The 26,757-nt window shown below is 42.5% G+C and overlaps 1 protein-coding gene and 1 long non-coding RNA gene across 4 annotated transcripts in view; one reads left to right on the top strand and one right to left on the bottom strand.

The window, feature by feature from the left end:
- The window catches only part of VOPP1 (VOPP1 WW domain binding protein), a 146,569-nt gene extending 133,103 nt beyond the window's left edge, over positions 1 to 13,466 (bottom strand). The window contains exon 1 of the mRNA XM_043442414.1: positions 13,345 to 13,466. Coding sequence (XP_043298349.1) covers positions 13,345 to 13,398 — 54 coding nt within the window. The 5' untranslated portion in view covers positions 13,399 to 13,466. The remainder of the gene's footprint in view (positions 1 to 13,344) is intronic.
- A 107-nt stretch (positions 13,467 to 13,573) lies between these two features.
- The window catches only part of LOC122424537, a 72,255-nt gene continuing 59,071 nt past the window's right edge, over positions 13,574 to 26,757 (top strand). For 2 of the 3 annotated variants that reach the window (XR_006264463.1, XR_006264464.1), the window contains exons 1-2: positions 13,574 to 13,729; positions 13,811 to 14,032. This is a non-coding gene — a long non-coding RNA (uncharacterized LOC122424537). Of the gene's footprint in view, positions 13,730 to 13,810; positions 14,033 to 16,149; positions 16,547 to 26,757 lie in introns of those variants that run through there. The other variant, XR_006264462.1, reaches the window with a different exon arrangement.

Raw genomic sequence — 26,757 nt, 5'->3', positions numbered from 1 at the left:
GGACACATCAAGGGGAGGGGCATTCTTGCTAAGTTGACTTAAGAGAATTCTTACTGAAGGCAGGGCAAAGTAATTGGATATCCACGGTAGGGGGATAAGTTAGCAATATTCTCGCTAAATGTGGGTCAGTGCAGACAGATGTGCAAGGCCAAGGAGAGGACTAGTCGAGAAGACAGCTCAAAAGAACCTCGCTGAAGTCCCATCAAGGAGACTACACTTGTCAATGCGTACTTTACACCTCAGGTGTTCTCAAATATTTTGCTTTTAATTAAATTGAAAAACAGCCTGATCATAGTTTACTATGAGGTTTGTGCACATTACTCAGAAGAAGTTCAACAGGAAACTTCTTCCATTTCTACCAGTGATACATGATCTAAATGGAAAACAAAAAAACCCTCATCCACCTCACTCAGAAATGCATTGCCAGTAAATGTTTACTGTTTAATAATGTTTTTCTGTTTAATAATATTCAGTTTGTAATATATTTATATTGTTTCAATCAAATGTATAGTAATAGCTGTAATAGTAACTCTTTAATCTTTTAATGATTTATCTGAGGAAATGTTTCAAAAATTAACTCAAGATATATATTTTTGTTATAAAAATGGATATCAGAAACAGACTATTAAGCATAGATTTCACTAGAATAAAGTTCTGTGGGGGAAGTAGAATGGAAACAGAAGATTAAAGAGAAAAGCATATGATATGAAATTTCCAAATGTTATAAGATGAACTTGTTTGCTTATTTTTAAAGGAATTATAAGACACAACCTAGAAGCTGAGAATTGTTTTACTCAGCAGATATACTGAGGACGTAAGTCCTGGAGACAGGTTCTCAGGTAGCTAAGACAGTTCCAGAGAGGTAAGGGAGAAGCTAGGATATATAAACAAAACAAAAGAGGCAGTTAAGAGTATTAAAAGATTACTGCTAAAGAAAACCAGGCATCTTGGGACTTCCCTGGTGGCCGAGTGGTTAAGACTCTCTGCTCCCAATGCAGGGGGCGCAAATTCAACCTCTGATCCGAGAACTAGATCCCACCTGCCACTAAGATCTCGCAGGCCGCAATGAAGACACTGCATAACCAAAATAAATAAATAAATAAATTTAAAAAAAGAAAACCTGGCATCTCAAGTTAATAAATTTACTACTTTTCTAAGTATGAGAAGATGCAAAAGTCTAGGTTCTTTGAAATCCTTCCTTTGCTATGCATTTTAACTATTTAGGGCCAGTATCCTGTTTTTCTCTATCCTGAATCCCCTCAGGGTGCACAGTCTTCGAGGCAGCAGTAGCTGCTGGCTTAGAGGCCACAACATCCTTTGTTTACTGATACCGAAGGTGACATTCTTCCTCCACAATAATCAGTATCAAGTTGCTACTGGTATTTTTTTTTTTTTTGGTTGCACTAAGTCTTCAAGGCTGTGCACAGGCTTTCTCAAGTTGTGGTGAGCAGGGCTACTCTTCTAGTTGTGGTGTGTGGATCTCCCACTGTGGGAGCCTCTTTTGTTGTAGAGCATGGGCTCTAGGTGTTGCAGAAATCACTACTCAAGAAACCAAGCACCACACTCGGAGAGCTGGAGAACTCACGTTTACTATGCCAGTGGGCCCAGAGCAGTTAACACTCCAAGCTCTGAGCCCCGAACAAAGGGGTTACAGAGCTTTCATAGACAGCTTATAGTGGGCAACACTGGGTGTTAATAGGCTGGTTTAAACGAAAGGGTTTCGCATGCTCGGGAACAGCAGTCAGGATGGGGTAGGGGATGCCTGACCTTTACACGGACAGGCATGATTAAGCAGGTTTGCAAGGGCTGGGCAACTGCAAAGAGCAGGACAAGGGTGAGTGACATAAGCTCCAGTTCCTAGTATTGTTAAGTCCCCACTTTCTGAGACCACATGACCTACGTGATCCAGACTTTGCAAGGAGCAAGCTGAGTTACAGAGGCAGGAGGAGCAGGAGGTTATGGAAAATTTCAATTTTTCCTCTTTGTAGGCACACAGGGTTCAGTAGTTATGGCACATGGGCTTCGCTGCTGCTCTGCAGCATGTGGGATCTTCCCAGACCAGGTATCGAACCTGTGTCCCTACACTGGCAGGCAGATTCTTAACCACTGAATCACCAGGGAAGTCCTGGCTACTGGTATTTAAATTTCACTGTATACAACGAGGGCTATTCTACTTTAATTTTAAATAGCTAACTTTCACAATACACAAGGGATCAAATCTATTCATCTCATTGAATCCAATTCATTAGTCATTTAAAATCTGTAATAAAAGACTGCATGTCAAGTTAAAAAATACATGCAGGTGTATATAGTTTCTGAAAGTTCCTTAAGAGAGTATACAAACAAAAGCTTTGACACTCTCTAAGCTATAGAAAAATGGTTACGTGAAAAGTGACAAGAAATTAGTAAAAAAGAAGAACAGAAAGAAGACAGGGTTCCTGAAAAGAATCCTGAATTGCTTGAAATATATAATGTCAGTAGAGAGCAGCTGAGTTGCAGAGACTGTAGCTAAAGGCACAGCCCCTGCAGGAGTGCAAGAACGATGGGGCTATGGGCCTTGCTTCAGACACCCCGCACCCTTCCCATCCCACTTCTCATCCCAGCTTCTTTTCTAACTAAGGAAACAAGGTGGGCTTCCCAGGTGGCGTGGTGGTGAAGAATCTGCCTGCCAGTGCAGGAGACGCAAGAGTCATGGGTTGGATCCCAGGGTCAGGAAGATTCCTTAGAGAACGAAATGGCAATCCACTCCAGTACTCTTGCCTGGAAAATTCCATGGACAGAGGAGCCTGGCAGGCTACAGTCCATGGGGCTGCAAAGAGTCAGACACGACTGAGCGACTGAGCACCCACACACACGGAAGCAAGTACTGCAACAGGGACTTTCAGCAACCCTCACACACACACTCCCACACTCCCCACCCGCACTCTCTCCAGGAAGCAACAGTTCGATTCTTTCGAAAAAACTGTCACAAATTACAAAACACAAAGAGACCAAGACAAGCTAAAGAGCCAAAGGGTTTCACTCATCTTGCTGCTGCTAAGTCACTTCAGTTGTGTCCGACTCTGCGAGACCCCGCAGACGGCAGCCCACCAGGCTCCCGTCCCTGGGATTCTCCAGGCAAGAACACTGGAGTGGGTTGCCATTTCCTTCTCCAGTGCATGAAAGTGAAAAGTCAAAGTGAAGTTGCTCTTCTAAAGCAATTCAGTAACTGTGCCTCGTTAGTGTTCTAGGCGCAAACCAGGAGGATGTTCATTCTAATAAAGCTGTGAATGAAAGGTTCAAAATTCTGAAAGACAGACGTTATAAGGGTTGTTGGGCTTTTTTAAATGCAATCTTTTATTCTATTGAAGATTGCATGCAATAAAAACCTGATACTACTCACTGAAAAAGAAAAAACAAAAAGACAAAGTGAAGTTGCTCAGTCGTGTCCGACTCTTAGCAACCCTGTGGACTGTAGCCTACTAGGCTCCTCCGTCCATGGGATATTCCAGGCAAGAGTACTGGAGTGGGCTGCCATTGCCTTCTCCCTCACTCATCTTTACTTCCCAGTTAAAGTCCAGGTGTGACCTGTGTGGATGCTGCCTTCTGCTCCACCATCCAAATTGCACAGCAGGGGAAGAGAACATTTATTTGCACTCTTTCATTGCTTTACCCAGAGCAACAATGAAGAGGCAAAGATGACAATAATCACAATCTTCCTTTCACTTTTTTTGAACAGTTGGGACAACAGAGGATGACATCGTTTTGATGGCATCACCGATTCAATGGACATGAGTTTGAGCAAACTCCAGGAGATGGTGAGCGACAGGACAGCATTCTGCAGTCAACGGGGCCACGGCTGAGAGACTGAACAACAACGACAAGAAGGCAAGAAAGCGCAATTTTTAAACAAAAAGGTATTTTGGGGTGTTCCTTGGTGGCTCAGTAAAGAATCTGCCTGCCACTGCAGGAGATGTTGGTCTGATCCCTGATCTGGGAAGGTTCCACGTCTCAGAGCAACTAAGCCAGTGCTCCACAACTACTGAGCCTGTGTCTAAAGCCTGGGAGCCACAACTGCTAAGCCCATGTGCCCTAGAGCCTGTGCTCTGCAAGCAGAGAAGCCACCTCAACGAGAAATCCGCACACCGCAACTAGAGAGTAGTCCCCACTGACCAAAATTAAAGAAAAGCACATGCAGCAACGAAGACCCAGTACATCCAAAAATAAGTAAATAAAGTACACATTTTTTTAGAAAAGGTATTTTTTGGAACCCTCTCTCCATTTTGGCAGGGAACCTGGGCAAAGAACCTTGCTTAGAAACAAGTGACGATATTCACAATCTGCTGGTCTATCCTGTGCAGAGTGCTGAATTTCAAGTGGTGAACTTTCCCAGAGCTTCCCTCTGGGAAAGCTGGGGCACTTCTTTTCTTACAGGTGACTCAACTGAGTTGATGAGAGCCTAAGTAATTCACTCAAAAGCCGGCCAGTCAATAGACAAAGAGCTGAGATTCCATAAAACATCATCATATTGCCATCTGCTATGCTCTGAGTGTTCATGTCCCCTAAAAATCATGTTGAATTCTCAAAGCTAGGGTCGTGGCATTAGGAGGTGGGAACACTTCGAATGTGATTAGATCACAGTGCAGAGCCCTCATGAATGGGATAGGTGCTCTTATAAAAGAGACTCCACAGAGACTGCTTACCCCTTCTACCATGTGAAGACACAGGCAGAGATGCCAGCTCTGAACCAGGAAGACAGTCCTCACCAGAAATGGACCTTGCAGGTGCCCTTACTGACTTGCCAGCCTCGAGAACTTTTGTTGTTTATAAACCACCCAGTAAGTAGTATTCTATACTTTGTTACAGCAGCTCAAATGGAGTAAGACAACATCTAAACAAGAAACTACTATCACATGTCTTCTGTGCTTCAAGTACACAACTGATCAATTTCAAACCTGATTTATAAGATACTACTTCTTTGTTCTGGTCTGAGGATACTGTGCTCCTCAAGAACTTCGAAGTATGCAGACGCACTTCTTGAAAAAATATGTATATTCATATTCATTGCTTCTCTGTATTGGCTGACCACTTGCCTCATTAACCCCAACCAGCAAAGGTCACCGTGTCCAACTCACCAAGCACAACAGCTTTGCATAAAGCTCTCAACTGCTCTGCAGCATAAGCACAAAATAACTCCCAAATTTAGATATCCTGCTGGAGTTCCAGACTTCATTTGTTGGATCTTTCCTCACCAAGGAAACACTTCAAAGCACTGCATATTTAAAGCTAAATTCTGACTTTTTAAAATTAAGGACATCAGTATTCTCCAAGTCAAAATCTCAAGCATCTACTTCAACCCAGATAAGAGTCTCCATCTTTGACTTGGCTCAATTCAACATTTTCATTACTCCATTGGAAAAGCTGAAAATGGTGTGATAGTGAAATCTGTATATGGCACAAAACCATAAAGGACACCTGATTTTAAAAACCAGTATTCCAACAGGCTTAAGAAGATGAGATGAAGGAAGTAACATAAAACATAATTAGAATGAATATATAGTCCTCAACTCAGGTTTTAAATATTATACTAAACACTCTACAACTGTTATGAGGATTTGTGGGTTACCAGCAGCTGAGGTTAAAAAGACTGAAGTGTCACTGCAAAGTCAAGGTGAATCTCTTGGACGATTTTATCTGCATAACGAAAAGGTCTAAACAAGGGCTGAGACAGTGCCAGTGAGCGCACATCTACAGAACAGCGTGTCCTTATTGTTCAAACAAGTCCCAGTGGGGAAGAGATGGGAGTCAAGCCAAAGGCTGCATGACAAAATGCACACAACACTGAACTTGTTCCTTCTAAAAAGTGCACCAACACCCCAGCCCACTTAACAAGAGCAGCTCCATAAGCAACCTCCCGTGCCAGGATCACAGGCAAGTAACTACAACACCAGTAACACACAGATGGGCGGCAAAGTGACCTTGCAGATCTTGACGCAGATCTTACAAAGATACACCAAGCCTATGGAAGGTACCTGATAATAATGACCCTACAGATGCACAAAACAGAATGATATGAATAAAAAAAGACCAAGAGAAGCTGGGGATGGCCCTCCTGCCCCCACCTGGAGATGGTGGGATTGATTACTCAAGCAAGTAATTCTGGAAAAACAGAGAAGATTCTTAATATAATCATGCCACTAACTTCTAAAGTGAAGTGAAGACTATGCTATTATGCATCACAGACTTTTACCAGAAAAATAATCCCTCCCCTCACCCATTGATTCAATTCTAAAACTGAGAACTTGGAATAAAATTAACTTATTTTACAATCTGTGCTTTGATTTTTCCAAATAAAGCTAAATAAAATGTTTTTCCCACTATGAAAACTATGAACCCTGTTTTATTCACTCGAGTGGTCTTTTTCTCATTTCAGTTCAGTCACTCACTCGTGTCCACCTCTTTGAGACCCCACGGAGCTGCAGCTTCCCTGTCCATCACCAACTTATACCACCAAGGCCCAGAGTTTGCCCAAACTCACATCCATTGAGTTGGTGATGCCATCCAACCATCTCACCCTCTGTCATCCTGTTCTCCTCCTACCTTCAATCTTTCCCAGCATCAGGGTCTTTTCCAATGAGTCATTTCTTCGCATCTGGTGGCCAAAATATTGGAAGTTCAGCTTCAGCATCAGTCCTTACAATGAATATTCCAATGAATATTCAGGTCTGATTTCCTTTAGGATTCACTGGTTGGATCTCCTTGCAGTCCATGAGACTCTCAAGAATCTTCTTCAACACCACAGTTCAAAAGCATCAATTCTTCGGTGCTCAGCTTTCTTTATGGTCCAACTCTCATATCCATACATGACTACTGGAAAAACCGTAGCTTTGACTACATTTTGTCAGCAAAGTAATGTCTCTGCTTTTTAATATGCTGTCTAGGTTGGTCATAGCTTTTCTTCTAAGGAGCAAGCACCTTTTAATTTCAGGGCTGCAGTCACCATCTGCAGTGATTTTGGAGCCCAAGGAAATAGTCTCTCACTGTTTCCCCGTCTATTTGCCATGAAGTGATGGGACCAAATGCAATGATCTTCATTGTTTGAATGTTGAGCTTTAATGCAGCTTTTTCACTCTCCTCTTTGACTTTCATCAAGAGGTTCTTTAGTTCCTCTTCACTTTCTGCCATAAGGGTGGTATCATCTGCATATCTGAGGTTATTAATATTTCTCATGGCAATCTTGCACATCCAGCCCAGCATTGGACATGATGTACTCTGCATAGATGTTAAATAAGCAAGGTGACAATATGTAGTCTTGACGTACTCCTTTCCCAGTTTGGAACCATTCCATTTTTCCATGTCTGGTTCTAACAGTTGCTTCTTGACCTGCATACAGATTTCTCAAGAGGCATGTTAGGTGGTCTGATAGTCCCATCTCTTGAAGAATTTTCCACAGTTCACTGTGATTCCCACAGTCAAAGACTTTGGTGTAGTCAATAAAGCAGAAGTTGATGTTTTTCTGGAACTCTCTTGCTTTTATGATGATCCAAGAGATGTTGGCAATTTGATCTCTGGTTCCTCTGCCTTTTCTATATCCAGCTTGAACATCTGGAAGTTCTTGGTTCACATACTGTTGAAGGCTAGCTTGGAGAATTTTCAGCATTACTTTGCTAGCATGTGAGATGAATGCAATTGTGCAGTAGTTTGAACATTCTTTAGCATTGCCTTTCTTCATGATTGGAAGGAAAACTGACCTTTTCCAGTCCTGTGGCCACTGCTGTTTTCCAAATTTGCCGGGATATTGAATGCAGCATTTTCACAACATCATCTTTTAGGATCTGAAATAGCTCAGCCAGAATTCCTTCACCTCCACTAGCTTTGTTCGTATTGATGTTTCCTAAGACCCACTTGACTTCACACTCCAGAATGTCTGGCTCTAGGTAAGTGATCACACCATCATGGTTCTCTGGGTCATTAAGATCTTTTTTGTATAGTTCTTCTGAGTATTCTTGCCACCTCTTCTTAATATCTTCTGCGTCTGTTGGGTCCATACTGTTCCTGTCCTTTATTCTACCCCTCTTTTCATGAAACATTACCTTGCTATCTCTAATTTTCTTGAAAAGATCTCTAGTCTTTCCCATTCTGTTGTTTTCCTCTATTTCTTTGCATTGATCACTGAGGAAGGCTTTCTTATCTCTCCTTGCTATTCTTTGGAACTTTGCATTCTGATGGATATATCTTTTCTTTTCTCCTTTGCTTTTCGCTTTTCTCAGCTATTTGTAAGGCCTCCTCAGACAACCATATTGCCTTTTTGCATTTCTTCTTCTTGGGGATGGTTTTGATCACCACCTTCCATACAATGTTATGAACCTCCGTCCATAGTTCTTCAGGCACTCTGTCTATCAGATCTAATCCCTTGAATCTATTTGTCACTTCCACTGTATAAGCATAAGGGATTTGATTTAGGTCATACTTGAATGGTTTAGTGGTTTCCCCTACTTTCTTCAATTTTGCAATAAGGAGTTCATGATCCGAGCCACAGGCAGCTCTTGGTCTTGTTTTTGCTGACTGTATGGAGCTTCTTCATCTTTGGCTGCAAAGAATATAATCAATCTGATTTCAGTACTGACCATCTGGTGATGTCCATGTGTAGAGTCTTCTCTTGTGTTGTTGGAAGAGCGTGTTTGCTATGACCAGTGCGTTCTCTTGGCAAAACTCTGTTAGCCTTTGCCCTTTTCATTTTGTACTCCAAGGCCAAACTTCACTTTGTACTCCAAGGTCTTTTTCTAGGACCAGTTTTTCAGTGATAATTTCCTAACCACTGTCCGTCCAGTTTGGCAGTTTTCAAAGGGCAGCTGTGAGGATGATGAGATGATTCAAAACCATGTCTTGTGAGAAATCACAGAAGGAAATGAAACCTAGAGAAGAACACATGGAGACCAACACAGCTGCGCTCAATTGAAGGGCTGTCATTGTGATTATATTTCTTCTGAAAAGCACAAGGATCCAGAACTAGGACCAGGTAGAAACAATGCAGACATTTCTATTCAACACAACAGAAAACTTTAACAATTAAAATTATCCAAAATATTGATACATTGCTTTAGAGATACTGAGTTTCCATCTCTACAGGTGTTCACATAATGATTAGCTCTTTGTGTGATTAGCACACAAAGACCCTTCAGAGTCATATAGCTAATACATTACCTTCCCCTCTCCTACTGAAGATGTATTCAGCTCCTTCCTCCCATGATCATTACCCATGGTTCTTTTCACTTGTCCAAACATTTATGGAATCCCTACTCTATGCCAGGCACTGTTCCAGGAGTCTGGGATATCTCAGTTAACACAAGTGAATCAAAACCTTTGCCTTTATAATGTGTAGATTATGGGAAGTAAATTCCATCATATTTTGAAGTGAATAAATACAGAGAAAGAGGGAATTGGTTTGGTTAGAGACAGAGTGCTGGGAAGAGATTTAGGTTGGGATTTTATATAGAGTGGTCAAGGTAGGCCTCATCAAGAGGGGGAAATCTGAGAGGCCTCATTGAGAGGATAAATATAGGTTCTAAGAAATTCACTTGCCAGCCCATGGTTAAATAATCCAGTGGCCACTAGCCTAATCTAGGTACTTCTAGAGTCACTGCTGTCCAGCTGGTCTTCATAGGTTTGCACAAGTCACAGAATGCAAGGTTAATTAGGGCCCCAGAATCTGGGCCCAGAGCCCCAGGTCCTCTTCATACACCAGGAGCCAGTTCCCAGAGTTCCAAGTAGAGTCCTTCCCACCAGGTTCATTTACCACTGCCACCTCTCACCCTCATCACCCAGCCTCCAGGGAGCTTCCAGAGATAACAAACTGCCTCCAGTCTTCTCTTTCATTCAAACTGCATGTTGCTTAGGGAGAACTGCACTGGTTTATTTCAGAAAATTGGCATCCAGCGGCTGCCACATTCATTGCAATTCCAGGGTACAAAAAACAGATGGCATGAGACAAAAAACACTCTTAAACATGAGTTGGTTCTAATTTCAAGACTCCTGGGTGTCAAAATACAATGGACTTGGAAAAATACTCAGTAATCCTGTTAGTTTCCCTAGTTTCAAGAGGTAATGGTCCCTTTCCAACTGTCTCTAAAGAAGACCAATCCTTTTTCCAGCCCAAGAAGGGATGTTCTTTGGCCAGAATAACTTTGAAACACATGGCGGCCTCACTTAAAGGTTTCCAGCTTTTGGTCCAGGGAAGGATCAGAAAGATACTGACGCCAGTCTCTTGAATAAAATAACATAGTAGAGAGTCTGTTCCCTTGAGAATGGATGCTCACAGAGCCCCCAGCCCTGGTACGGGGGTGATTTTATACTAAATAATATACTACACATTTCTGGGCTCATTTCAGCGAGGACAGAACCCAGAACAAATACTACTCAGTATATAACAAAGTGTCAACAACCTGACCTCTAGAAAGAGGTTGGAGTGAAGATATCCAGAAAACCACACATTCTGACGAAAGCCCATACGCACACATGCTCACCTAATGACTCCCCAGGTTCTACTAAGGCATAATTAGTTTTGAAACTGCTTTTCTTTTTCAGTTTCTAAGGTGCTGCTGCAGCCCAGTGAAGGCCACCGGGAATTAATTCACCAGAGTTACTAGGAGACCGCTCACACCATCACTCTTCCTGCAGGCATTGTTAGCAGGGCCTCCCAGAAACCAAAGAACAGAAGAAAAACACCGAACTTTAGAATTTCATGACCTGCAAAGAGCTTTGGGATTTCCCTATTCTGTGGCCTCCCCATGGCCTATGTGCCTGGGATCTCCAAGGCTGGCATAGAGTGACTGGGGAGGAGAAAAGATGTAACAAGGGTCCTCCAGGACTGGCTTCCCATGCAGTTCACAGGCAAGTCCAAGTTGACGGAAAGAAAAGGTCACTTCAGTAATGAGCTTCCTGAAGCCTCCCCAGGGAAGGGATAATGCCACCCCCAGCCTGTTTCTACTAATAGCCGTGCCTGGGCTTTCGGGTGAGCACATACTGGGGCTTCCAGGACAGTCCTGCTGCTGCCTAACTGTGCTGACGTGACTGCTAACAGTCCCCAGCTTCACTCTCCAGGGTCAGAGCTTGGATGTTAAATTATATGGGCCCCTAAGGAAATGTTAACTGAGTTCCTAATGGGTATTTTGTTGGCTTACCCATTTCATGAGACAATACCTCTCCAAGTCCACCACTGGCCTCAGGACAGACCTGTACAAATTCTCTCCATGTCTCTGTGTCTAGCAGTGGGAGAGGCAGCAAGACCACGTGGTCGGGCCACTCCTAGTGCTGACCTCTCAAGTCCTCACATGTCACAGCAGTGAGACTGTGGACAAGCTCTTTACCACCTCCCATTTGAAACAAAAAAGGGAATTAAAGTAATTGCTAAGACGATTAATGAGCTAATATTTGTCAAGTGCTTACAACAATCCCTGACACAGGGTAGGCACTCTATGTTTGCTAATTAAAAAACAAACAGGCAGTCTAGCTCTCTAACAGGTAAGCGAATTTCTATATAAGGATGTGAAGCAGCTGGAGGAAAGCCCTTCTTAAACAGCTTTTAGATACTCTCCCTGCTCAAGGACTTCTGCCAAGCACACTTCCCCCACCCTTGCCCCAAGCAACCCAGAGTGACTCTGGCTTGGAAGAGGATCCCAGAGGGCATAAAGGCTGCCAGGTGGTTTATGGTCAACTACTCTACAACCGCAATGAAACCAGCGCAAGCAGAACAAAGAAACAAAGACGAGAATCCCAGGTTGCAGCTGGCTGTCAGGCCTCCCAACATCTCTCTTAATTGTCTTATACCTTCAAATTGAAAACAGCTCTTTGCTTCCACATCTCAGCAACAGAAATTTCACATTTAAGTATGTGATTAAGGACTTCAAAAGCATCAAAAATGTACTGATAACAAATATTAAATGAAATTCAGAGCAACACACTAAAGATGAAAACATCTCAGACACATAACTCATGTGTTAAGATTCCATGTGATAAATGAGAAAGAAATCTCCTTAATGCCTCAGAGAGACACCCCTCTACCACAAACAAAATAGATGCTTGGGACAATCATGTAAAAATGGGCTACACCGCATCATCCCATGAAAACAAAAATTACCAACCATCTAGATATTCGACTTTGTGAAAGCATCAATTCAGTTATTTAAATTTTAGTGTAAATTATTTCACCAAGTGCTGATTTTTAAAGTGTGGGGGGAGGATTGCACGTGTTAAGTACAGATGCATCCCTTTTTATGTGAACAGTGGTTTATCTCTCTGGTGATCACGGAAAGGATGTTATTCCTAAGGTCATAAAATTCCGAATAACCGAAGACAATCCAAGTGGAGGGAGTGGAGAGCACTCCACAAAAATTTTAACCACTTAGCCAGGGGGGACACAGGAACAAAAACAAGAAGACTTGCTATGGTGGCGCCTGGCACAAGAAACTTTTCCATCAACCTTTCTTTCAGGAGAGCTAAGGCTCTCCCTCCCAACATTTTGTAACTTGTATTTCTTTACAAATGAAGAAAACCAAGGAGTCATTTCCAGAGATGTACTACCTAAAAGAGAAAACGTTAAGATACTCATCATCCATTTACTTAGACTTCATTAATAAAATTTCCTTTAAAATAATGAAGCCGAGCAAAGAATGGAACAAGCCCTAATCCACACTGCACCCCAGCACCTACCCCCAGCTCACATTTTAAAGACTCCGTTCTATCAAGAAGGAGGTGACCCCATCCGAGGGCTCCCCTTTCCAGCCGTAGGCAGTCGAGGTCTCCACGAGGTTGCGGTTTACCGGCGCTTCCTCCGCAGTCGCTTCAACAAGTCCCGGGTCTCGGCGCCAAAAGGCCACACCCACCAGCCATCTCTTCCGAGGTTTTCTCTCGCGTCTGAAGACTCCGCGCTCCATTTTCACGAGCGAGGACTTCACTGTCCCGCCATTTCACTCGTGCTCCCGTGACGCTTCCCACAACCACGCACCCGCGCGGCCGCACCTGGACCCGGCGGCGCCCCAAGTCCCGAGCCCCAGGCCACCGGGCGCCTGGAATCTCCGCCTGCGCCGCACCCGAGACCCTCGCGCGGACCAGAGCCGAGGGCCCGGGGGTGGGAACCGGCGCAGAGCGCGCAAAGGGTGCTCCTGAGTCCTCTACACTCGCGAGAATCGATAAGCGCGGGGCGGGGGCACCGAGGGCCTTCCGAAGAGCGGGAAGGGCTCGGGCGACCCTGTCACCAGGGCCCAGAGCCTTCCGCACTGGTGAGCCTCTGCCTCCCGGCCCTCGGCGCCCAGGGCTCCTGCGGACGCTCGGTGCCGCTCCCGCTTACCCCGCCCGGCCCGGCCCTACCTCCACTAGCAGCCCGAGCAGCAGTGCCGCCACCCTCCAGGCCAGGCGGTCCATGGCTGCACGTCCTCTTGGTCGCAGGTGCGGGTCAGTAGCACGTCCCCTGCAAGGCGGCCAGCGGGCGGGATCCCAGCCTGGGGACCCAGAGGCGCGAGCGGGCGAGCGGGGACCCGGGATAAGCCGCTCCGCCGTCGCCGCGCTCCGCCCCCGGCTCGCGCGCCCGGGCTCGCGCGCCCCCGGCTCAGCTAAGGAGTGTCAAGGGTCCTCTCCTCCAGAGTGCACGCGCCAGGAGCCTGGAGACGAGTCGCGCGGCAGGGCGAGTGGGAGGGAAGCTGCCAATCGTTTGCTCCCTCCGAAGACACAGTCGTGTCGCCCCTGAATAGACCCGGTAAGGTTTATAAAAGAAGCAGAGTCTCCGCGATGTGAGGCTTGTTCCAAGGAGGCACAGGAACCTATTGTGTGCCTGCAGGTTCTTCTTCCCTTTCATCCCTGCGCTCACCGTGGGATGGTACACCCTCACCACGGATGACTGCAAGGACGGCCAAAGGATGAGGAGGCAGACCGAGAGTGGAAGGCTCCCTGTGCCTCATCTCTCGCTTAAATGTGGTGCTTTCATGCCCACGTCCCCCTGCGCTGTCCCTGCCTGCACACCCTCTACATTTGGACCACGTTGAAGCCCACCGTCCCGCTGGTAAGTTTGCAATGTCCTTCGCCTCTGCGGAACTGACTTTCCACTCCTCAGTACCACGTGAAAGGAAAGAAAGAAAGTGAAAGTCGTTCAGTCGTGTCCAACTCTTTGCGACCCCGTGGACTGTACTGTCCATTTAATTCTCCAGGCCAGAATGCTGGAGTGGGTAGCCTTTCCCTTCTCCAGGGGATCTTCCCAACGCAGGGATTGAACCCGGGTCTCCCGCGTTGTAGACGGCTTCTTTACCAGCTGAGCCACAAGGGAAGCTTCCAGTACCACGTACTTACTGGTGTGTGTATATATATTTTTTTCACAATGTGGCTCAGATTGCATCTCATTTTTACAGTTATTCGATAAGTATTTATTGAGCTTGTAAGTTGTACCAGATCATGAGCTGGAGAGCCAGCTCGTGGGGGAGGTGGGGAGCGAGGCGAGAAAACTCTGCTTGGTGTCTACAGGGAGAGATAGTCTCTTGCACCAGTAGGATGCAAAGTGCAGAGACCAGGGGGTACTGAATAGTTACTTGGGACCCTTTAAAAAAGAAAAGGTCTTCAACAGGCAGGGGTTATGCGTCCCTGAGTTACCCCACAATACCAATTCTCTTCTTCTTCCATAAAAATAGGCCCCCAGGGTTTAGAATAATGAGGATTTTACTTTTCAGTTTCCCTTGCACTAGGTGTTTGCTCAGGCTTCCATAACAAAGTACCAGACCAGATGACTTAAGCAACAGAAATTTATTTTACTCATAGTTCCAAAGAGAAGTTCAAAATCAATGTGTCAACCGGGTTGATTTCCTTTGAGACCTCTCCGTGTCTGGCAGGTCGCCACCCTCTAGTTGCCTCTTCACGCGCTGATCCTTCTGTGTACAGGGCCCTGGTGGCCCTGTGCAAATTTCCTCTTGTAAGGGCACCCCCAGATTGGATTCAGGTCCACAATGGCCTTATTTTACCTCTCTCACCTTTTTAAAGGCCCTGTCTCCAAACAGAATCACACTCAGAGGTACTGATCATTAGGATTTCAACATATGAGTTGGAGAAGACCCAATTCAGCCCACAATATTCCACCACTGTCCTTCCCGAATTCATGTCCTTCTCAAACATGTGGACAAAGAATATTGGCTGCCAAAGCACTAAACAAAGGATGATGTGGCCATCAGGCCGTCAACCACTGTGCACCCCCAGACTGCACACCCTGAAGAGATTCAGGATAGAGGAAAGCAGGACACTGGCCATAGATAGTTAAGGTACATAGCAAAGGAGTTATTTCAGTGAGCCCAGACTCTTGCATCTTCCCGTACAGAGAAAAAGTGCTAAATTTATTAATTTGAGATGTCTGGTTTTTCATTATTAGTAATCTTTTGATGTTCACACTACCTACTTTTTGGTTTTTGGGTTTTTTTATTTTATTTTGCAAAAACTCCTATATATCCTGGTACCTCCCTCCTTCCTCATCTCTTCGGAACAGTCCTTCAGAGGTATCTGAGAGCCTTAAGTCTCAGTAAGTCCCAGGCTTAAGTCCTCAGTAAGTCCACAAAAAAACATCATTTTCAACTTTTAGGTTGTGCATTTTTTTTCAGTTGACACACACAAAATACATTCACCTACAACCCAATAGCCCAAAAGTCTTACCCATTCCAGCATCAACTCTTAAGTCCCAAATCTCATCTAGATTCCATTTGCTTCAAGTGTGCGTGAGACTTGAGGTGTCACTCATCCTGAGGGAAAATTTCCCTTCAGCTGTGAACTTATGAAACCTGACAAATTATTTACTTCCAAGATATAACAGTGGGACAGGCGTAGTACAGACATTGCCATTCCAAAATACATATATAGGAGAAAAAGGAAGCAGGGATGGGTCCCAGACAAATTCAAATCCAGCAGGAAAAATTTGTAGATTTTCAGTCTTGAGAATAATTCTCCTTGCCTCAGTGCTGTGTTTTCTGGGCTCACTGGGGTTGCATCTCTGGCATCTGGGCCCACTGACGGGGCACAGCAGAGGTAAGTTTGCCTCCTCAGCCCCGGATGGTGGCAGCTTGGCCCACTGGAACCTAGTAAGTGGCCCTGCTCTCTGAAACTAAGGGGACAGTCCCACCTTAAGGTCATTTCCCCCTTTTCTTCAAGGATAATGCATGTTCAAAGTCAAATACTTCTGTTGTCCCGTCCTGAAAAATCCGCAATAGCCTTCCCTCATTTTATCCTATTTCTGTCCCCTTTAGTTCAAGACATTGGTGTTCCTGCTGTTACAACCCCATTTTGTGTGTGTGTGTGTGTTATTTACTTTAGTTAAAAATAAAATTTTGAATTTTTAATAAAAACATGATAGAAAATGGAAAAATATAGAAAGCAGAAATAAAGTCACCATTGAACCTACTATCCAGACATAATCCTATTAACATTTTGGTGCATTTCCTGTTGGTAAATTATTTGTGTGTGTTTATTTTAATTGGAGGCTAATTACAATATTGTAGTGGTTTTTGCCATACATTGACATGAATCAGCCATAGGTGTACATGTGTTCCCCATCCTAAACCCCCCTCTCACCTCTCTCCCCACCCCATCCCTCAGGGTCATCCCAGTGCACCAGCCCTGAGCACCCTGTCTCATGCATCAAACCTAGACTGGTGATCTGTTTCACATATGGTAATATACATGTTTCAATACTATTCTCTCAAATCATCCCACCTTTGCCTTCTCCCACAGAGTCCAAAAGACTGTTCTATACATCTGTGTCTCTCTTGCTGTCTCACATATAGGGTCATTGTTACCATCTTTCTAAGTTCCATATATATGCGTTAATATACTGTTTTGGTGTTTTTTTTTTTCTGACTTACTTCACTCTGTGTAATAGGCTCCAGTTTCATCCACTTCATTAGAACTGGTTCAAATGAATTCTTTTTAATGGCTGAGTAATATTCCATGGTGTATATGTACCACAGCTTTCTTATCCATTCGTCTGCCAGTGGACATCTAAGTTGTTTCCATGTCCTGGCTATTATAAATAGTACTGCGATGAACATTGGGTTTCACGTGTCTCTTTCAATTCTGGTTTCCTCAGTGTGTATGCCCAGCAGTGGGATTGCTGGGTAATATACAACCCCATTTATATTCCCAGCTTCTGCTGAGACGTGGACTAGATCCATAGGTCACACTGAAATCTCTTTATGTTTTAACCATTTTTTAATTGAAGCACAGTAGATTTACAATATTGTGTTAGTTTCACATGTACAACAAAGAGATTCATATATACGTTCATATGTATATGTATCTTCAGAGAGAGAGAGAGAGAGAGAGATCATTTTTCAGATTCTCTAACCTATAAGGAGAGAGAATCTGAAAAATATTATAGATATTGAGTATAGTTCTCTGTGCTATACAGTAGGTAACTAGTTGGTTATCTATTATATATATATGTAATCTGTGTACAGAAAGATTGTCTAACCACTCTTGGGATTCTCTCTAAAATATTCTGTTGACTTTAAAAATGCAAATGAGAGTTTCAGGTTAAGTTGTATTTGGAGCAAAATGAGGACTGCAGCCCAAAGGACAGTAACTCAGAGAGCTCTGAGAAACTGTTCCAAAGAGGCACGGGGCAAGGTCAGTAAATATGTCATCTTGGTGAAGGGGGGACACATTCAATCAATCGAATTATTTTCCAGAAAATTTCAACTAGTCTCATGAAGCTTTCTGCTAGTCATGAGGAACAGTCATTGTCATGAAGGATTTTAGTGCTTTTCTACATACATATAAGGAGATACAATAATTGGGCTCATAAAATCAACTCCTGAAAATACCTATCTGAGGATCTATCTTTCCAGTTTTCCCCCCAAAGACAGAGTGCCTCATTTCTGCTCTCCACCCTGCACTCCCTTCAAGGGTTGTTGAAGGTCAGCAGCTGCAGCAGCACTTGACTTAATCCTTGTAGAAGTAGATTGCAGGTGCCCATTTGTTGTTGTTGTTCTATTGCTAAGTTGTGTCCATCTCATTGTGACTCCCATGGACTGCAGCATGCCAGGCTTCTCTGTCCTTCACTATCTCGAGGAGTTTGCTCAAACTCATGTCCATTGAGTCGGTGATGCCATCCAACCATCTCATCCTCTGTCGCTTCCCTTCTGCTTTTGCCTTCAATCTTTCCCAGCATCAGGGTCTTTTCAATGAGTAGACTTTTCCTATCAGGTGGCTAAAGTATTGGAGCTTCAGCTTCAGCATCAAACCTTCCAATGAATATTCAGGGTTAATTTCATTTAGGATTGACTGGTTTGATCTCTTTTGCAGTCCAAGGGACACTCAAGAGTCTTCTCCAGCAACACAGTTCAAAACCATCAATTCTTTGATGCTCAGCCTTTTTTCATGGTCCATTTCTCACATCCATACATGACTACTGGAAAAACCATAGCTTTGACTATATGGACCTTTGTTGGCAGAGTGATCCCTGCTCTTTAATATTCTGGCATTCAGTCCCATCACTTCATGGCAAATAGATGGGGAAAAAATGGAAGCAGTGACAGATTTTATTTTTGGGGGCTCCAAAATCACTGCAGATGGTGACTGCAGCCAGGGAATTAAAAGACACTTTCTGCCTGGAAGAAAAGCTATGACAAACCTAGACAGCGACCATAAAGAAGGCTGAGCACTGAAGAATTGATGCTTTTGAACTGTGGTGCTGGAGAAGACTCTGAGAGTCCCTTTGACAACAAGGAGATCAAACCAGTCAATCTTAAAGGAAATCAACCCTGTCACGGAAAGGGCTGATGCTGAAGCTGAAGATCCAATACTTTGTCCACCTAATGTGAAGGGTCGACTCATTGGAAAAGACCCTGATGCTGGGAAAGATAAGGCAGAGGGAGAAGGGGGCAACAAAGAAAGTTGCTTAGATGACATCATTGACTCAATGAACATGAGTTTCAGCAAACTCCTGAAGGACAGGAGATAGTGAAGGACCGGAAAGCCTGGCATACTGCAGTCCATGGGATATCAAAGAGTCAGACATAACTAAGTGAACAATAACAACTAGCTTTGTCATAGCTTTCCTACCAAGAAGCAAGCATCTTCTAATGTCATGACTGCAGTCACTGTCTGCAGTGATTTTGGCGGCCAAGAAAAAAAAAATCTGTCCCTGCTTCCAGTTTTACCCCTTCTATTTGTCATGAAGTGATAGAAATAGGTGCCATTAGTTTTTGAATGCTGAGTTTTAAGCCAGCTTTTTCACTCTTTTCTTTCACCCTATTAAAGAGGCTCTTCATGTTCTGCCATTAGAATGGTATCATCTGCATATCTGAGGTTACTGATATTTCTCTTGGCAATCTTGATTCTAGCTTGTGATTCATCCAGCCCAGCATTTCACATCATGTACTCTGCATATAAGTTAAGTAAGCAGGGTGACAACATACAGCCTTGACTGTACTCCTTTCCCAATTTTGAACCAGTCTGTTTTCCCATGTCTGGTTCTAACTATTGCTTCTTTACCTGCATACAGGTTTCTCAGGAGAGAGATAGGGTGGTCTGGTATTCCCATGTCTTTGAGAATTTTCTGCAGTTTGTTGTGATCCACACAGTCAAGGCTTTAGTGCAGTCAATGAAGCAGATGTGGGTGCTCTTCTGGAATCCCCTTACTTTCTCTGTAATCCAACGACTGTTGGCAGTTTGATCTCTGATTCCTCTCCCTTTTCTAAACATCTGGAAGTTCTTGGTTCATGTACTGCTGAAGCCTAGCTTAATGGCTTTTGAGCATTACCTTGCTAGGATGTGAAATAAGTGTGATTGTATGGTAGTTGGAACATTACTTGACATTGTCCTTCTTGTGATTGGAATGAAAATTGACCTTTTCCAGTCCTGTGGCCACTGCTGAGTTTTCCAAATTTGCTGGCATGTTGAGTTCAGGACTTTAACAGCATCATCTTTTAGGACTTCAAATAGCTCAGCTGGAATTCCATCCCCTGCACTAGCTTAATTCATGGTAATGCTTCCTAAGGCACACTTGACTTCACATTCCAGGACGTCTGGCTCTAGGTGAGTGACCACACCTTTATGGTTATCCAAGTCTTCAAGATCTTTTTTGTGTAGCTCATCTGTGTATTCTTGCCACCTCTTCTTAATCTCTTCTGCTTCTGTTAGGTCCTTGCCATTTCTGTCCTTTATCATGCCCATTCTTTCATGAAATGTTCCTTTGATATCTCCAGTTTTATTGAAGAGATCTCTAGTCTTTCCCATCCTATTGTTTTCCTCAGTTTCTTTGCATTCATCACTTATGAAGGCCTCCTTATCTCTTCTTGATATTCTCTGGTACTCTGCATCCAGTTGGATATACCTTTCCCTTTTTCCCTTGCTTTAGCTTCTCTTCTTTTTTCAGGTATTTGTAAAACTTGATCAGGCAGCCACTTTGCCTTCTTGCTTTTCTTTTTCTTTAGGATGGTTTTGGTCACTGCCTCCTGTACAATGTCATGGATCTCCATAGTTCTTCAGGCACTCTGTCTACCAGATCTAATCCCTTAAATCTATTTGTCACCTCCACTGTATAATCATAGGGTATTTGATTTAGGTCATACTTGACTGACGTAGTGGTTTTTCCTCCTTTTTTCAATTTAAGACTGAATTTTGCAGTAAGGAGCTCATGATCTGAGCCATGTCAGCTCCCAGTCTTATTTTTGCTAATTCTATAGGGCTTCTGCATCTTTGGCTGCAAAGAACATAATCATTTTGATTTTAGTATTGGCCATCTGGTGATGTCTATATGTAGAGATGTGTCTTGTGTTGTTGGAAGAAGGTGTTTGCTATGACCATTGTGGTCTGTTGACAAAATTCTGTTAGCCTATGCCCTGTTTCATCTTGTACTCCAAGACCAAACTTCTCTGTTACTCCAGGTATCTCTTGAATTCCTATTTTTGCCTTCCATTCCCCTATGATGGACATCTTTTTTGGTGTTAGTTCTAGAAGGTCTTGTAGGTCTTCATAGAACCAGTCAGCTTCAGCGTCTTTGGCATTAGAGGTTGGAGCATAGACTTGGATTACTGTTTGGCAAGTGCCAGTTTGTAGTTGACAGGGCCCCCTCTTGGTCACAAATTTGACTATACTTCGGGAGGTGTTTCATGACCATTTCATCCCATGATGTTAAGAAGGCTCATTCCCAGGTCTAGCAAAGGTTTCACTGATAGGTCACTTAGTTTTCTCTTACTGGACTAGGTCTATCAATAGTAACCAAAGGGGCTCTGGACCAGCTGCCTTCCTCAATCTGTTATGGTCCAGGAAATAGTCCTACTTGCTTTATCTTCCCATATCTAGAGTTACACTATTACAGTCATTGATCGCTTACAGATCTATATATTGATCAACTGTTTCAAGTCATCATCATTTTCATTGGAGGTTCAGTCACATGTTTCATAATGCTAGAAACAACAATCTTGTAAAACAAAGTATAAATAACATAGCTAGCAATATTGTTAAAGGTAACTAAGAATTAAGCCAAGGACTTCCATTAGGTGCAGCCCAGTATGTCCTCAGGTCATCTAACCTAGTCTATTCTTTATCTTTCAGGGAAATTATCAGGTTAGTGCAGAAGTAATTGCAGTTTGACATTGTTGAACTTTGCTGTCTGATATTGGAATGCATTCTTAAATGTGGTTATGTTATACATCATTGTAATGCACATTTCTCACTTTATGATTTTTTGCTAATGATTTATTACTTACTATGTATTTTATATTTATTTGAGACTATGGAGATAATGTTAGACAAAAAACAAACTTGAGTAATTTTCTTATTTGAGTTCAAAATGGGTGTTAGAGCAGCAAAGACAACTCACAACATCAACAACACATTTGTCCCAGGAACTGCTAATGAATGCACAGCGCAGTTGTGGTTCAAGAAGTTTTGCAAAGGAGACAAGAGCTTTGAAGATGAGCAGCACAGTGGCCGGCCATCAGAAGTTGACAATGACTGGTTGAGAACCTTCATCAAAGCTGATCCTCTTATAACTGCATGAAAAGTTGCTGAAGAACTCAACATGAACCACTCCATGGTCATTCAGCATTTGAAGCAAATTAGAAAGGTTAAAAAGCTTGATAAGTGGGTGCCTCAAGAGCTGACTGCAAATCAAAAAAAAAATAATTGTTGTTTTGAAGTGTTGGCTTCTCTTATTGTATGCAACAATGAACTATTTATTGATTGGATTGTGACATGCAATGAAAAGTGGATTTTCTACGACAACCAGAGACAATCAGCTCAGTGGCTGAACCAAGAAGAAGCTCCAAAGAACTTCCCAAAGTCAAACTTGCACCCCAAAAAGGTCATGGTCAGTGTTTGGTGGTCTGATTCTGGTCTGATCTACTATAGCTTTCTGAATCATGGTGAAACCATTCATCTGAGGAGTATGCTCAGCAAATCAATGAGAGCACCAAAAACTGCAATACCTGCAATAGGCATTGGTCAGCAGAAAGGGCCCAATTCTTCTCAAAATGCCCAAGCACACATAATACAACCAAAGCTTCAAAAGCTGAACACATTGGGCTACAGAGTTTTGCCTCATCCACCATATTCACCTGACTTCTCAGCAACTAACTACCACTTCTTCAAGTATCTTGACAACTTTTTGCAGCTAAAATGCTTCCACGACCAGCATGAGGCAGAAAATGTTTTCCAAGAGTTCATTGAGTCCTGAAGCATGGATTTCTACGCTACAAGAATAAAGAAACTTTTTTCTCATTGCAAACATGTGTTGATTTTAATGGTTCCTATTTTGATTAATATAGATGTGTTTGAGCCTAGTTATAATGACTTAAAAGTCACAATCTGAAACTGGAATTATATTTGACCAACCTAATAAATATTGGCACTGTCCATAAGGTTCCCAGCCCAATGTCCTACTGTTACTAGGCTGGTTATCCATAGTATAATTTAATTGTTCACAAGATAAAGTGAAAGTGAAAGTCACTGAGTCGTGTCCGACTCATTGTGACCCCCGTGGACTATACAGTCCATGGAATTCTCCAGACCAGAATACTGGAGTGGGTAGCCTTTTCCCTTCTCCAGTGGGTCTTCCCAACCCAGGGATCAAACCCAGGTCTCCTGCATTGCAGGTGGATTCTTTATCAACTGAACCACAAGGGAAGCCCTCCCAAGATAAAGGGGGTATTAAATCTTAAACAACCACAGCCAAATGTTAACCACATGACTCCATCCCCTGATTGTGGGAAGTTTTATTCCCTGGCTAAATTTTTGCTTGTTGTTCTGATTGAGCTTGAGTAACTTAGAGGAAAATTCATATTACGGATAGGGTCAGAGCAGGTATTATTAATTGACCAGGTAAGAGGATCCCACCTAGTAATATTAAAAATAGCCTGAACGGAACTGAGCCTTCTTTCTTCTAAAATAAAATTTTAAGGGTCATCCAAGTAGAGCCTTGAAGTGAAGAAATCTACCAAGGAAGTCTAGAACTGCTAGACATGGGTAATTGGCCACAACCCAACAATTGAATTGATTTTAAAAACTAGTGTAAGATTCTGTCCATAATAGGAAACATTTGATCTACATGAAAAGATCCAAGAAGTCAAAAAAACATAAATGATCACACAAACCAGGTCTAGCACCTTGGGTAAGCTGTCTACTTCTGATGTCATCTTCATCTCATGCTGGTATAATTGTGGTTTCCTCTGTTTGAGTGTCTTTTTAAGGTGAGTTTGCGGTCAGCAGTAATGCTCAAAATTCTCCAAGCCAGGCTTCAGCAATGCGTGAACCGTGAACTTCCAGATGTTCAAGCTGGTTTTAGAAAAGGCAGAGGAACCAGAGATCAAATTGCCAACATCCGCTGGATCATTGAAAAAGCAAGAGAGTTAATAATATATATATATATGTATATATATATATATATATGTATGTATGTATGTATGTATGTATGTATGTATTTCTGCTGTATTGACTATGCCAAAGCCTTTGACTGTGTGGATCACAATAAACTGTGGAAAATTCTCTAACAGATGGGAATACCAGACCACCTGACCTGCCTCTTGAGACACCTGTATGCAGGTCAGGAAGCAATAGTTAGAACTGGACATGGAACAACAGACTGGTTCCAAATAGGAAAAGGAGTATGTCAAGGCTGTATATTGTCACCCTGCTTATTTAACTTCTATGCAGAGTACATCATGAGAAACGCTGAGCTGAAGGAAGCACAAGCTGGAATCAAGATTGCCAGGAGAAATATCAATAACCTCAGATATGCAGATGACACCACCCTTATGGCAGAAAGCTAAGAAGAACTAAAGAGCCTCTTGATGAAAGTGAAAGAGGAGAGTGAAAAAGTTGGCTTAAAGCACAATTCAGAAAACTAAGATCATGGCATCCGGTCCCATCACGTCATGGCAAATAGATGGGGAAACAGTGGCTGACTTTATTTTTTGGGGCTCCAAAATCACTGCAGATGGTGATTGCAGCCATGAAGTTAAAAGACGCTTACTCCTTGGAAGGAAAGTTAGGACCAACCTATACAGTGTATTAAAAAGCAGAGACATTACTTTGTCAACAAAGGTCTGTCTAGTCAAACCTATGGTTTTTGTGGTCGTGTATGGATGTGAGAGTTGGACTATAAAGAAAGCTGAATGCTGAAGAATTGATGCTTTTGAACTGTGGTGTTGGAGAAGACTCTTGAGAGTCCCTTGGACTGCAAGGAGATCCAACCAGTCCATCCTAAAGGAGATCAGTCCTGGGTGTTCATTGGAAGGACTGATGTTGAAGCTGAAACTCCAGTACTTTGACCACCTCATGTGAAGAGCTGACTTGTTTGAAAAGACCCCGATGCTGGGAAAGATTGAGGGCAAGAGGAGAAGGGGACAACAAAGAATGAGATGGTTGGATGGCATCACTGACTCAATGGACATGGGTTTGGGTGGACTCCAGGAGTTGGTGATGGACAGGGAGGCCTGGCGTGCTGCAGTTCATGGGGTCGCAAAGAGTCAAACGCGACTGAGCAACTGAATTGAACTGAAGTCAGCAGTCCCCTCTATAGATCAGTCTAGGGTTGGGGCCTTTGGAAGTGGGAATTCATCTAAGAGCCAGTTTCCCTTTAGTTTCATTGTGCATGAACTAGTTAAGAGTACCTGAGAAAGGTGCTCCCGTCCAGGTTGGAGACTCTCCTTTAAATTGTATCTTTCCCAGTAGGCATAATCCCCTGGTTACAGGTTATGGGGCATCTGCTCTTCATCCGATTACTGAGATAAACTTCAGAAACAAAACTTAGAGTGTCCTTTTAATAATTCCATTAACTTTTACATTAATGCAGCATAATAGCGAGGAACTTTCTGGGAAGTGAATCAGTAATATAGTCCTCCATTAACAAAACTGGGATTAACATTCATTGATACATAATCTTTTTTCCTCCAAAACTACCCTCCTTTCTACCAAATATATCCTAATTTGTTGCAAAATAAGTCTGGTCTCAGAAAAACTTGACCTGATAATTTATACAATTTATAATTGATCATATAAGCTTTTTGCTTTACTGAAACTTTTACAAGAAGTCTCAGACTGAACCTTGGGGAAAAAACCTTTCAGGGCTAGGAAAGTCATGCCAAGGGCTTATCACACGGGTTCCTAACATATCTAGGTGAATTCCTCCATTTACAAGATCCCCAAAATATATTGAGATTTCTGTACCTGTTAGTGAGGTAGCCTTCCTAACTTATCTGATAAAGCTGCTGAAAACCTAAGAATTTACAGTCTCTGGAGGGAGTAGATAGAGAAAAAGCACAAATGTATCAATTCTGTTTACAAAAATGTAATTTACCAAATTACTATGAGTCATAATTAATTTGAGGGGAAGATTTTCCTTACACCTGTAACACAGATTCAAACCAGTAATTTTTCAGAACACCAACCATAAAAATTATCACCATTTTTACCAGTTCACTCAGTCCTTTTGTGAACTAACTCTTAAAAATATATATATTTTTTATTGAAGAATAGTTAACTTACAATGGTTCAGGTGCACAACAAGGTGATTCAGTTATACACATATATTATTTTTTAAATTATTTTCTATCAGGTTGTTGTAAGATATTAACCATAGTTCCCTATGCTATATAGTAAACCTTTGTTTCTTGTTGCATATCTATTTTTTAATTAGAAATCTAGCATTCTCTTCATACTTAATCAAACAAGTGGAATCAAAATGTCATAACTGTTTAGGCAAAAATTCATTTTTTCCAAAATATATATTATACATATTTATATAAATGTATACAAAAGCTTTTCTATTACACTTGATAAAGGCTTAAGAAAGAACATTAAAAGAAAAAAGAAGAAGAGATGGAGAATTGGAGAACACAAACCAAGTGAAATGGAAGCGCTGAATATTAAACAGAAAAAGTGAAACAAACTAGCTAAAAGTAAAAGAGATCGTACAGTTCAGGTGTTTTTAAACATAACTGCTCAATAGAAACATATCTGGAGCTCTGGAGAAAAAAATAGCAATACCTGAGGATTTGTATTTTTCAAAAAATTTCAAGATAATTCTGATATGCATCTGATATGCATTAAAAAGTGATTACAGGTTTTTCTGTTAGATCCTATTTTAGGTGATATAGAGTTCTTTTATTTTTCTGTTCACCAATCATGATACAATGGTATTAAGTGAGTAATAGCTGCCTAATCACAATGGTAAAAGATGTTTATATTCTTTTGATTATACATCTTTATTGATGTTTCACTTCAACAGCCAGACAAAAAACAGAAGACAATTACAAT

The sequence above is a fragment of the Cervus canadensis genome, chromosome 22, assembly GCF_019320065.1.
Source record: "Cervus canadensis isolate Bull #8, Minnesota chromosome 22, ASM1932006v1, whole genome shotgun sequence".
Lineage (NCBI taxonomy): Eukaryota > Metazoa > Chordata > Mammalia > Artiodactyla > Cervidae > Cervus > Cervus canadensis.
The sequence above is the reverse complement of the archived record's forward strand: the minus strand, read 5'-3'. Positions and strand labels throughout refer to the sequence as shown.